A 13,531-nucleotide genomic window follows, 5' to 3' on the forward strand; every position below is an offset into this window, starting at 1 on the left:
AGGAGAAGGAGTAAGTTTGGTGTTCTAATGCACATCAAGGTGACTACAATGAACACTAACGTCTTGTGTATTTCAAAATAGCCATGAGAGGATTTTAAATTCCCACCACAATTAAATGACAAATACTTGAAGTAATATACTAATTAGCCTAATTTGATCATTCCATAAAGTATATATGTATGGAAACATCACATGGTGCCATATATATATATACACACACACATATATATACACACAATCATTTGTTATTAAAAAAACTATGAAAGTGTGTCTTTAAAAATTAAATAAATGTCTGACTTTTTGTTTAACATGCTTTAGTGGTAAATTTTCTTGGACGATTTACCAGTACATTCAAAACTTGTATTATAAGTCCAATCTTTGTAAAACTAAAATCATAATCAAAATAATAAATTGCTGCTTCTCTTAAGAAAATTTGGGCAAGGCAATAACGTGTCAATGTTTCTTAGTAGGGAGAATAAATGTTCTCACCATGCAAAAAGTATATAATGCCAAGGTTAGCTGTATAAAGGTCACATCAACTGATCAAAAAATGATGTCCTAAATTACCTGTAAAATGAGTTAACCATCTGTTTTAAAACAAAAAGAAACTGATTGGAATTCCAGTACAGCAACATGGTCCATCTGTAATGCTCTCAATTAAAACCCATTTTTGCATGACACATAGGTCCTTAGAAAAAATCAATCTGGGCTCTCACCATTCCATTTTGAGTAAGCAGAGCAGGGTCAGAATAACTGCCAAAGGTGAGTCCATATCTAGAAAGGGATACTGCAGGCTAAACATGTCAGCATTCTGTACTTTTGAGTCAAACAGGCTTGTCCTCAGCAAACCCCAGAGCAAATGAAATTAAATGACGCCCGTGGATTGTACAGGTCTCAGGGCAAATGTTGGAGTCCTGATCCAAAACCCCCTACACTGTTCTCTATTTTCAGCCAGGAATGCATAAATGACCTTTGCTAGCTTCAGGGCTTTCACACATTCTGCTTTTCTAGCATTTAATGGAGCCTTATATAGACCGAAGTTCCCAGCGGGCAGTGTTCCATTTTGTGCAATTCCACTCAGCACAGAAAAAGTAATAAAGGGATATACACCGAGACGGTTTTCTCTAGGATCAAGTATGGTAGCACTTTCCTTGACGTTTTACAAAGAAGGACAAGAAGAGGACACAAGCCAGGGTGGGGATGCCTATTTTTGCATCAAGCACAAGTGTCTTTACATGTACTATATCACCTCTTTTGTAAGTCACTAAGTATTTAAATACAAGGATGACAGTTCACAGTTACTGAGTACTTACAGGGTACCTGCACTAAGTGCTTTAAGGAATTACAGTAAATCCCTCACTTTGCATCATAGGTTCTTGGAAATTGCTACTTTTAAATGAAAAGACATATAATGAAAAGTGGTTTTGCTATTGTTGTTGTTTTGCCTCAGCAATGTTATAAGGAAATGATATTGAGCAAAACATTATTAGAGGACCTGCTATATGCATTTAATTCTTTACACAACTGTATGGAAAAGGTAGTATAATCGTGGTATGGGTAAGGAAACTGAGGCTTACAGAGATTAATAATTGGTGAGTTGAAGTTGAACCCCATTTATTTAAATTAAAACCCATATGCTTAACCACAATGCTTTAAAGGCTTCCCATGTATAGGCTGTATGGTCAGTGAAGGGACGAAAGGAAAAACAATCTGAATATTCCTCTTCCCAAGGACAAACCTGTGGTATTCATCCTGGTAATAATAATATTAGTTTAATTGAGGTACACATGTATGGTATATTACCAATAACAAAGTACCTTCCCAAATGCATGTCATTTAGTTATCACAAGGATCCTACTGGGTGGTTTGGTAGAACATACAGCAATGCCATTAAGAACCTAACTTTAGGGTCAAACAGGCTTAGGCTTAAATAGTAGCCCGAAAATGTATTAGCCCCACAACCATGGGGAAACTAACCCCTCGGTTCCCTCATCTGTGATAGGTGATAAGATACACCTACCTCTCAGGGTAGATGACAGGATTATTTGTCAGGGAGCACATGCAATAATAAATGTTTGTGGTCTTGTTTTATGTATTATGAATTCCGTTTCCCCGGAGTAAGAAGAGTTGGCACCGGCCAGAAGGTAAGAGGTTGGGCCAAGTTTTCTTTCTCCAGTAATTTTCCATTATCTCTTAAACCCTCCAAAGGTGTAGAATGTGGGGTTTTCAAAACTCAAGTTCTCCCGCCCCCACCGGGTTCAGATGAAGGCCCATCTTCTAAACCACTGCCTCAAGGTGACACAAAGCTTTCTGATAAACTGCCTCCAGACTTGCTTGAATTGAGCAGCACAAACCCAGCCTGATCCCCTCTTCGCCTCCCCCAAACGCTACGTCACAAGCCCCCTGCGAATGTTCACCTGGAGCCTGGTTCCAGCCAGAACCCGGTCTTGCACACAGGGAGGACGATTTCGACCCCAATTGGCTGTTGCCCTGGGCGACCACGAACGCGGTGGGCACGAGGGAGACCACAGCCAGTATTTAAAGGCTGCCGCTGCCCTCGCCACCCCAGTCCTGCCAGGACGGTGACAGTGAAGCACCTGGGTTGAGAGGTAGCAGCAGGTAACTGCGCAACCCCTGCCTCCCCCGGCCCCAACCCGTGCCTCAGCAGAGCCAGGTGTGGTGGGGAAACCCGGGAGTGGGTCTCACTGCGTGTCGCCTGCCAACACCTTCCTCCCCCACCATCCTTACCCAGCCCCAGTCCCACCCAGCACACCTGGGCGAGACAACCCAGGTGCGAAGGACAAGCGATTACTACCGAAGAGCTCGCAAACCAGGAAGAGAGCGGCCTCCTGGAGAGGAAAACGTGATCCCAGGGGTAGACACGTGGCACTGCGTGGAGAGACAGGGTGACGAGACGAGGCTCTTCTGACCGTCCTATCTGGCAAAACTTGACGACAGCTTCTGGGTCGCTACCATCTAGACCTCTCAGAGCTCCCTGAACGATGACTCAGACCCTCGACACGAGGGAACACCCTCTGAACCTGGGCGGCGGTGGCTCGGCACACTCGGCCTCCTTGAGCTCCTGGTCGCCCTGCCATCGAAGGCGCCAGGGCGCTCCAGTGTACAATAGGCCGCACCGCTATAGCCCCAAGACCGAGTATGGGCCTCCAAGGAAGCAGCCGAAGCAACAGCACGGCCCGGGCTTTTGGTTCCAACCACCCGTGTGCTTTAACTGGGGGTGCTGGGGAGGGCCCTGGCGCCCACCCCCTCCAGGATTCCGGAAGTTCCATTGCCCAGTGCAAGTGTTTCGGGTGTATGGCCTGCACCCTCTCTGCTTTTGCTGCTGCTCCTGCTGGAACGGGTCCTGGAACCCTAGCTGGACGAGGACCCCAGGCAGGAAGAAGCGCTGGGGCCGCAGGGGTCGCGGCTTGCGCCACCACCCTCGCCGCTCCTCCCCGCGGAGCCCGCCAGCAAATGTGAGCACGCTGCCGCGGCCGGTCAAGCTGTACGAGTGGAGAGAGCCTGGCATGCGAGCGCCGCCCAACACCACCCAATTCATCATGGACCAGATCTACGAGGACATGCGGCAGCAGGAGAAGCTGGAGCGTCAGCAGGAGGCGCTGAGGGCGCAGAAGGCCCAGGTGAGCGGCGAGGCCTCCCCGGCCAGATCCTCCGGCAACGACGCGCCCCCTGGCGGCAGCGAGGAAACTTGGGGACTGCAGGAAGCTCTGTATGGCTTTGTGCAGAATCCTTCTCTAGCATTCAGCCCTAAACCAGAGGAAAACCAGTCTCTTGCCCCGTTGCTGGTGGAGGAAGAGGAGGAGAAGAAAAATGATGATGAGGAGGAGTATGACCAGGAGGTGTGTGATGCAAAGGAGGCGAGCGAGGAGGAGGAAGAAGAGGTTGAAGATGAGGAAAAAGAGGTCGAAGATGAGGAAGAAGAGGTCGAAGATGAGGAGGAGGAAGAGGTCGAAGATGAGGAGGAGGAAGAGGTCGAAGAGGCTGAATATGTGGAGGAGGAGGAGGAGGAGGAGGAAGAAGAGGAGCTGGAAGGGGAAGAGGAGATCCTGGAGGAGAACGAGCAGAGAGGGGAAGAATTTCATTTGCCTCTGGAAATGCCTTTATCAATCTTCGTAGAGGCTGAAGAAAAGAGAGAAAACTTTATAAGCTGCACTTTTTTAAATCCAGAGCAGATAATTCCCAAAGTGCCACAGGAATCCCTGTTCACTGCACAGGACTTTAACTGTTAGACATCAGAAAAGGGATTGAGGAAAGGGATGGAACTGATTTGAGGCTAAACTGGATTAGCAATTTATTAAAAACTGATTTAAAAGTGAGTTCCATTAATAAACAGATGTAAACACCTTCTTTGGCCATTATAAAATGCTTAAAATTTGATGCGTATGTGTATGACTATGGGTGGTGGTGGGAGAGCTTTCAAATATAATTTTACTGGAACTGATTAAAGGCCAAGTAGTTTATTACTACCATTAGAATATTTTCACTTGATGGTTTCCCCTCTAGAAAACAGAGTTGCTGTTGTTTTTTAAATCTGTAAATGCTGAAAAAGCGTTTGTTTTTGAAACAAATTTATACAACTTAGCCACTTAATGAGCTTGGCGTGAAGAGATAGTTTGTTACATGCATAGGAAAGCACATTCTAACGCTACTGAATGTTCACCAGTGCTCTTAACATAATTGAAGCCATTTTCAATCCCTGTATTTTTTTTCAACAGTATTTTATCTCATAGATTTTTCCACCATCAGAGTTCATTTTTGAGGGCTGTATTTTGTTAACCCCATTTGCAGTCTCTTGTGGCACCGCTTATTGATATTCCTTGTTCCACAGTGCTATGGATCTTCCTCAGAAGAACATGAAGTTGCTTCTGTGGAACTGGTTATCTGCCATGGCCTCAACAATCCATAATCCAGTCATGGAGAGGATTCCCCATGGTCAGAAGTCAACTTGCACATCTAGTTAAAGTCCAAGGTAACTGCAAACAATGGAACATAGCTTAGGTTTTGAAGCCTCTTTATTGGATAGAGTCTTTATCCTAAGTTCTGAGGAGCCATAAAAAAGTGTTTTGCAGAATGGATTTTTTTAGAGAAAAAGATTATTGACCTTTTGGGGGTGGAATATCTTATTTCATTTTTCAATTTGTCTTTGTTATAAAGGAGAGTAAAAGATGTGTAAACGTGAGTCTGTGTGAGCTGGTTTCTGATGTCTAAACAGCAATTACTTATGGAGAATACATCATTCAAATTAACAGCTTTTGTTCAAACATTTTTAGAAAGTAATAATGTATTTCTTCCTGGACAGTTGATAAAAGTTCCATCCATAGCATATTTCCAGAATATCCCTAGATGATGAATTGAAACCTGCCTTCTCAGAAATTACATCTTTTGACTTTGAACCACAAGTTAGCATTTATTTGTTGAAGAGAAGAATGTGTGGTGATGTTTTACCTGAATGTTGATTGCAACTGATATATTGCAGTTTTCAAGGTGATAAACTTAAGTTATTAAACAATAAAAAGTATTAAATAAAAGTACCTTGCCTCTCACTTCTCATTATTTAAATATCACAGATCCATGCAGCAATGCTTCAGTGGTCAAAAGGATGAATAGAAGAAAGGGGCAAAAACTTAGGAATTTTAAAATTACACCAAACATTCCAAATTGCAGTGGTGAATAACCAAAACTCTAAGAAATCTTTACTTTCTACAAGATGCAATTTCTGAATGACCTATAAAATTAAAAGTAGCCATCCCTATGTGTTTTACTGTTCTAATACATATATGCAGAGGGAAATCAAGAATCCAGCTCCTGAAGCTAGGTAATAAATCCATGCAAGTCATAGCCCATAAATACTTTACCCACAACACTTAATCAAAAGGTCAAACTTAGGTATGTTCTCACTGGAGAAGATTGTTCATTTAGGATTGAATTTATTCACAATCCCATCTGGACATTTCTCCATTTCTTCCTGCAAAATATTTTAAACTTAAGAATTCATCACATATTAATAGCCTTTATATGCAAAGGTGTTATTCACTAGTTATTTTAAAGGATGTAAACATGTGCAATGCCTCAGGAGTCTACATTCTTGCTCATGAACAGTTATTCAACAAATATTGAACTACTGGGGGCCAAGCACTGTGAACAGTGATAAGAATACAATGGTGAATAAGCAAAACCCCATTCTGACATTGTTATTGTTTAGTAGAAAAGTCAGACATTAAATGAGCTAGATGGATTGCTCATTGCAAGTGGTCTGAAGGAAATGTACCACTATAAAGACATAGATCACTAGCGAACCCAGGAGTAAGGCTGAGGCTGTTTATTGTGGGCAGAGGGACCCCTAAGTCTAAAGGCCAAGAGCTGAGAGGAGCTTGATGCCTTTGAGGAACTGAGGATAGAAAGACCAGCATGTCTGGAAGCAATGGCCAATGACAAGTGAGAGAAGGATGCAGAAACCATATTATCTACTCACTTTTATGCCATCTATATCTTCTGAAATAGACACCAGCAAAACATAACGAGAGGAGAAAACTATTAGTCATTGATGATTCTCTACCTGATCTTATTTTTCTTTTAATAATTAGCCAGATACTGTGATGCTTGCTTTACTAATCCTGACGGGTAATATGAAATAATTAACCCATGTTAGGGGCTGAAGGGATTGGTCATCCAGGAACACCCACCATTCTAACCACCCACTATCATGTAATGAGGGGGATCTTAGGGTTTCCTGCTCAGCATGATTGGAGCACTACAGTTCTCAACTCCCATGGAGAGCCTCTTGCACAGTTTATTCAGTACAACTTGATGATCCCGTAGCCTTTACAGTGTTTGTATGGCTCTGAAAAACCCAGTCTTTAGTTTTAGAGGTATGTGTACACTTGAAGAGAAAACACAATTTTCCAAAATAAATTCATTATTATTAAAATCATTTCAAACTTTATCGGGTGAACACAGTGAGAATGAAGTGCCTGTTAGGCATTTCTTTCAAGAATGGAGCTATTTTGCCAATTGTCAGAAAAATAATATTATAAATCATAAAACATGATTATAGGGCTTGGACTTGATAACCATCTTTGCTGTCTATTTTGAGCTTTTGTTTCTCACATAGAGATTCTGACATTTTCATCTTCTAGAGACTGACAGCATTTCTTAATTTGTCTTCATTACTTTGTCTCTACAGTAACTTAGAGGAATTTTGTTTTCCATGAAAATATTAGCCCTCTAAAGATGCTAAGTACACTTCACATCTAGAGATCAACTCTGAGTATGATTTTATAAAATTTTAGAACATCTTTATTTGAGGAAGACAGTATTTGTAACATATTTAGTTCCATTAAGATAAATGTAAGAGGTGAAATGACCAATCTCCTCCAGCTAACACCAAATCTACAGATCTGGGATATAAATGATACATCTCCCTTAGGTGACCTTGGATTAAAGGAGTTGATAAGACTAAAAAAAAAGTCCTTGAATTATATTTTGCTTTTAGCAGCATAATAAAATGATACATGCAGCCATGTTTTGTATTCAATAAGGTTTATGTTAATGTAAAACAACTGAAAATCACTCAATGTTGTCAAATCGCTTTGGCCTTGATTATCTATTTATTAAAATCAAAATCAGAATGTGGCTGTCTTAGCTGTTTCAGTAGCTAAGTAGCAGTTTTCTTTATTTAGTTTTAGTTAATTAGTGGAATACACTCCATTGTCAAGGTCAGCTAATGGAAGAGAAGAAAAGATTTGGATGTGGCATGGGAAGGCCTGGATGTGTGTTGTCCTGCTGCCTAAGTGACCTGCAGTGGTAGCCACTTGTCTTGGGTTTCTGTTTCCTCAGTATTAGTGATTATACTTTATCACTTAGGTGTATTGTAAAGACAAAATACTCAATATTTAAGAAGAATTGTGTTATAACTGCAAAACACTGTTGACTGTTATACATTAAACTACATTTTATAAAGTTATCTCACATAATTTCTGAACTTTAGTTCAGTCTAAATTTATTAGCAAGGCCCAGAAAATCTCATAGCAATTCTATTAGGCTGACATATCAGATATTTCAGTTGTTATTAATATCACAGCACTAAGTATGAACCAACTTGTCCTGGAAATGTAGTTTTGGCTTCTGGTAAAATGGTATGTAAATGGACACTTCACATGGTCTGCTGCCATGATATTTAAAGTGTGGTTTATGAACCAGCAGCACTGACACCCAGGTGTTAGATCCATTGCAGAAGCCTCACAGGAATTTAATGATTAAGACTATGGTTTATGCATTCAAAACTATCATTTTTTACTTGTGTGACCTCAGGGTTGTTACTGAAGTTTTGACATCTCATTTTCCTCATCTGTAGTACCTACCTCATGGATGAAATTAGATTGTAAAGACTAAGTGAGATGATAGTTACCAAACAGTGACATTCAATACTTCCTAGTTATAATAAGTATTCAGTAAATGCACAAATGAAGTCATAGACATATTATTTGGTGTCTAAAAGTTACTTGTTAGTGATGCAAGCAACTACAAATGTAAAATCTCCCACAATTACAAAATGATTCATTAACTCTGTCCTATTTCCCCCTAGTATAACTGTAATCAGATACATCACCTTTGAGCTGCAGATACTATTATGCACACTATATGAGAACTAGTTAAATCTCTAGAGTTGAACTCTTTCCCAAGATAATATTCTCTACCCTTTATCTCCCCTCTGTGCCTGCCCTTGCCCCAGGTCAATGATGTTTCCTTTTATGGTTAATATTAATGCTCTAATGGTTGGTGCTAAGAATTATCCATCCTTTTCCATAGAAGCAATAGATAGTTGAATGTATACTTTCAAAATCAAAATCAATGCAACTGTAATACTTGAAAAAAAATTTCTGTGGGTTAATAGTTTATATAAGTGATACGATGACAATCTAACACAGGAATATTTTATGTGTATGTATATCAATATATGCATTTGGTGGAAAAAAAATGCCTGAATGGGATAAGTTGTTATAAATGTTGCTCTGTTGCTTCTCATCTATAAAGTAAAATCAAAATTTTACTTTAGAAAAATGTTCGTAAGAATTTATAGGTAACTTTATAGGTGCGTAAGATAACTGGATATCATTCCTAATATTACCACTTTATTGAAGGTTCTGTTTTATGCTACACTTAAAGTTAAGCTCATTGTAGATTAAGATACAGATACAGATATATGAAAATGCCAAACAATATTTAATGCCTGTTGTAAGTCACTTATGTAGAACAGTTAAACTATCAGAATGTAGACGTTAGATTTCAAAACACATTTGAATACATGCAAGGTAGTTAACATACATTATCACATTTAAACATATAACTACCCTATGAACTCATGCTTTATCTCCCTTTTTATAGATAAAATACCTGAAAATCAAAGGAAATTGTTTCAGGACCCAAGTCCTCTATTTTAGTTAAAAGCTGTAGGTACACTGTGTTACTTGAACATACTATTGTTTTATTTCAAACAACCTATCTAGAAACAAAACTTCCTTTAATAAATTTGACCTGAGTCCAAGGAGGGTAGGTACCTAGAGAAGAGATACTTAAATCCCTGTTTCAATTATAATTCTTATCCTAGCACACACAAATGTAAAGAGTGTGATATGCAAGGTGTAATTCACCCTTGCCAGGCCACTGGGCTGGAATCAGCCATCCTAGAGTATAGGTGGTTTTTTTTGTGGTCAGGAGGAAATAGAAGAGAATTATTTGGAGGATCAAGACACTGAGGAATATACTACTTGAAAAGTTCTTGTATTGGTTTGAGCCCAGAGAGCGGCGCCAACAAATACCACAACACAAGGCGATGTGGAGCAACATGCTGTATTTTATTTATTTTATTTTTTATTGTATTGTATTGTATTGTATTGTATTTTTTTTTTTGAGACAGAGTCTCGCTCTTTTGCCCAGGGTGGACTGCATTGGGGCTATCTCAGCTCAGGGCAAGTTCCGCCTCCTGGGTTCACATCATTCCCCTGCCTGGCTTCACATCATTCCCCTGCCCGGCTTCACATCATTCCCCTGCCTCAGCCTCCTGAGTAGCTGGGACTACAGGAGACTGCCACCCTGCCCGGCTAATTTTTTGTATTTTTAGTAGAGACGGGGTTTCACCCTGTTAGCCAGGATGGTCTCAATCTCCTGACCTGCTTATCTGCCCCACTCGGCCTCCCAAAGTGCTGGGATTACAGGCCTGAGCCACCGCGCCCAGCCCAACATGCTGTTTTTTTTTTTGTTTTTTTTTTGAGACGGAGTCTCGCAGTCGCCCAGGCTGGAGTGCAGTGGCCGGATCTCAGCTCACTGCAAGCTCCGCCTCCCGGGTTTACGCCATTCTCCTGCCTCAGCCTCCCGAGTAGCTGGGACTACAGGCGCCCGCCAACTCGCCCGGCTAGTTTTTTCTATTTTTTAGTAGAGACGGGGTTTCTCTGTGTTAGCCAGGATGGTCTCGATCTCCTGACCTCGCGATCCACCCGTCTCGGCCTCCCAACATGCTGTTTTAATGAGAGCCTGGGTGCAGGCAGGCTGAGGCCTGAAATGGCGTCAGCCCCAAGTAAGGATGGGACAGGGTTTTTATAGTCCTCTGTAAACAGGAAGTGTGGCAGTCTGATGTGACTGCTAGGTAGTACCCAGATGTCCTCTTTCTTAATCTTCAGGGGTACATGTCTTCTGGCCAGGGTAGGTGTTTTCCGGGCAGCTCTCTTCCTGCTTTTGCTATCTTGCTGATGCAGGCTGCTAGCCCAAGTGGTCTTGTGTCTTGGGACTGGGCCTCAGAAGGGAGGAGTTATTCATTCCCTTAAGCTTTCAGGCTCTGGGGAGAATCTTTCACTGCTCTACCTACATATTGCTGCATGGTAAGATGATGTAGTAGTTCTGCTACAAGGGGCAGGGTAGGAGGCAGGGAGGGAGTGTTTGAGACAAATGTATTCCTGAAACAAACTACATTTAAATACTTCTCTGGCATTGCCTCAAATCAAGCATACTTTCATTTCAAAATAAATCAGTCAAGATGGGTATAACAAGTGCAGAATTTAACTTTTATATGTCAACCATTTTAGAAAATACGCTTACATATAAATACTTGTATAAACAGAGGTACATAGCAGAGTTTCTCTAACAGAAAAATCCTATATTCAGAAGGATTCCCAAGGGGAGTGACTGACAATTGCCCTCCTTGAATAATGGGCAGTTAAAGGATACTACAGAATAGAACTAAAATGTTCTCGGTAACTATGAACACTCGGTCCTAATGCCTTACAATTTTGAGCCCCTAGTGACTTTTTTTTTTGAGACAGAGTCTCACTCTGTCGCCCAGGCTGGAGTGCAGTGGCACAATCTCGGCTCACTGCAAGCTCCACCTCCCGGGTTCACACCATTTTCCTGCCTCAGCCTCCCGAGTAGCTGGGACTACAAGTGCCCGCCACCACGCTCCGCTAAGTTTTTGTAGTTTTAGTAGAGACGGGGTTTCACCGTGTTAGCCAGGATGGTCTCGATCTCCTGCCCTCATGATCCGCCCGTCTCGGCCTCCCAAGGTGCTGGGATTACAGGTGTGAGCCCCCACACCCAGCCCAACCCTTAGTGACTTTTGACAACGTGCTAGGGTCGTTTCTCCACGGCAGATGCTGTAATACCCTAGTGGGTCTACCTTAGTCTAACAAAATTATTTCTAACATGTAGACCATGCATGTATTTCTAACTCTGGTTTCCACCTACTAGAGTATCAATAATTATCTCAATTGTTGTAAAATTTAACATACAAACAATAGCCTTAAATCAAAAGCTTGTAGACTTTGTATGTTAAAAGGTCATCAGCTCAAATCTTTTATTCCTCCCTTCTTTTTACACCGAAAATATATTGTTTTCTATATGAAGATCACATGCAGAACTGTTTTTTACAATTTAAAATACATGGTCCTATTTCCTGCAATAAGAAGTTCTAATTTTAATTAAAAAAAAAAAAAAAAAGTCTGACCCAGTGCAGTGGCTCATGCCTATAATCCCAGCACTTTGGGATTGTTTGAGCCCAGGAGTTCGAGACCAGCAGGGGCAACATGGAGAAACCCCATCCCCATCAAAAAAAGTAGTATTTGTTATCTGAGGCATGGTGGCCATTTCTGTTGCCTCAGCTACTTGGAAGGCTGAGGTGGAAGGATAGCTTGAACCCAGGAGATGGAGGTTGCAGTGAGCAGAGATGGAGCCACTGCACTCCAGCATGGGTGACAGAGCAAGACGCTTACCTTGAAAAAATAAAAAAAGGAAGGCTTTTGCTTTTGACCACTAATTCCACCAACTGGTCCTAGTTTTGCACTATAGGAAAATAAACAAAGGTATTGTATTTCAAACCTCAAAGGACTTGGCTGTATTTGGACTATCTTTTGGAGAAGCTCCCCTACTTATTTACACCGTTGTTCGTTATACATATGTTTTGACTTACCGTCTTTCTAGGCTGCTTGCTTCATTCTAAATCTTTTTCTTTTTCTTTTTTGATGTTGTTTTAGAATGGTTATTCTCAAATTCAGACACTAGTCACATACTATCCATGCACTCTTCTCATGAGCTGGACACTATATTTCTTTTCAGCTATAATTTCTATTCAGCTATTAAGCTTGTACTGCCTAAATTCAATACTGTGATTTCAATAAATAAATGCAATGCAATATTTAGTGAAGCATAGACAGTACCAAGAGTTGTAATAAAATGTTAATGATTAATGCATGTTCTTTTACTTTTCGATTTCTTTCAAATTCTATTGGTGATATTTTATTATCCTGGGAAGGTTATTTTGAGTAAACTTTTAACACCTAAGACTAGAAATCCACATTTCTCTTTAAAAATTTAGATTTGACATTAACTGGAATTTTTAGCTGTTATTTAAGTTATTAATATCGGCATCTTCTGATGGTTTCAGATGGCATTTGAAATTTTTATAATGATTGATAGTTCTGTTACCATGCATTATTTGTGTATCCTCTCCTATGAATATATTTAGATTTTTAGCATGTCATTTTTAGTCCTAGTAATTTAAGACTCTTAACAAGTGTTAATTTACCATTTCTCACAAAAATCTCTATTAGACTAGACATTTCATATGACATTTATCATTAAACAGTACTACCAAAAGCAGACTTTTAATGCTGCCATATATAATTACAGTTCTTATTTTTTCTTGATTTTTTATTGATTGCAGAATTTCCTTGAACTGGGAGATTATAATATAGGATGGCAAGCTGAGGTCAAGACTAAATGGCTCTATATGTTCCCCTGGCAACCCCCAGTGAATTTTTCCAAAATCAATGTTCATCTTTTTTTAAAAAAGAATAATGAATATTTAATGTTTTCCCTTAGTCTTAAACAAATTTGTGAATTTTACATTGTTTCCTGATCAAATATTTAAATACAAAACAAATTTAATAAAATAGCTTACTTTTCTCTCCTTCATTGTCTATTTTGCCTTCTTATGTAGAACTTACGCTCTACAACTATTAATATA

At 40.3% G+C, this 13,531-nt stretch overlaps 1 protein-coding gene across 1 annotated transcript; it reads left to right on the forward strand.

The window, feature by feature from the left end:
• Window positions 1-2,501: 2,501 nt before the first annotated feature.
• CCER1 (coiled-coil glutamate rich protein 1) lies at window positions 2,502-5,544 on the forward strand. The gene has a single exon (XM_033221096.1). It carries the CDS (start codon window positions 3,003-3,005, stop codon window positions 4,248-4,250), a length of 1,248 nt encoding a protein of 415 aa, XP_033076987.1. The 5' UTR covers window positions 2,502-3,002; the 3' UTR covers window positions 4,251-5,544.
• The last annotated feature ends 7,987 nt before the right edge of the window (window positions 5,545-13,531 follow it).

The sequence above is a fragment of the Trachypithecus francoisi genome, unplaced genomic scaffold, assembly GCF_009764315.1.
Source record: "Trachypithecus francoisi isolate TF-2019V2 unplaced genomic scaffold, Tfra_2.0 Lachesis_group11, whole genome shotgun sequence".
Taxonomy (NCBI): domain Eukaryota; kingdom Metazoa; phylum Chordata; class Mammalia; order Primates; family Cercopithecidae; genus Trachypithecus; species Trachypithecus francoisi.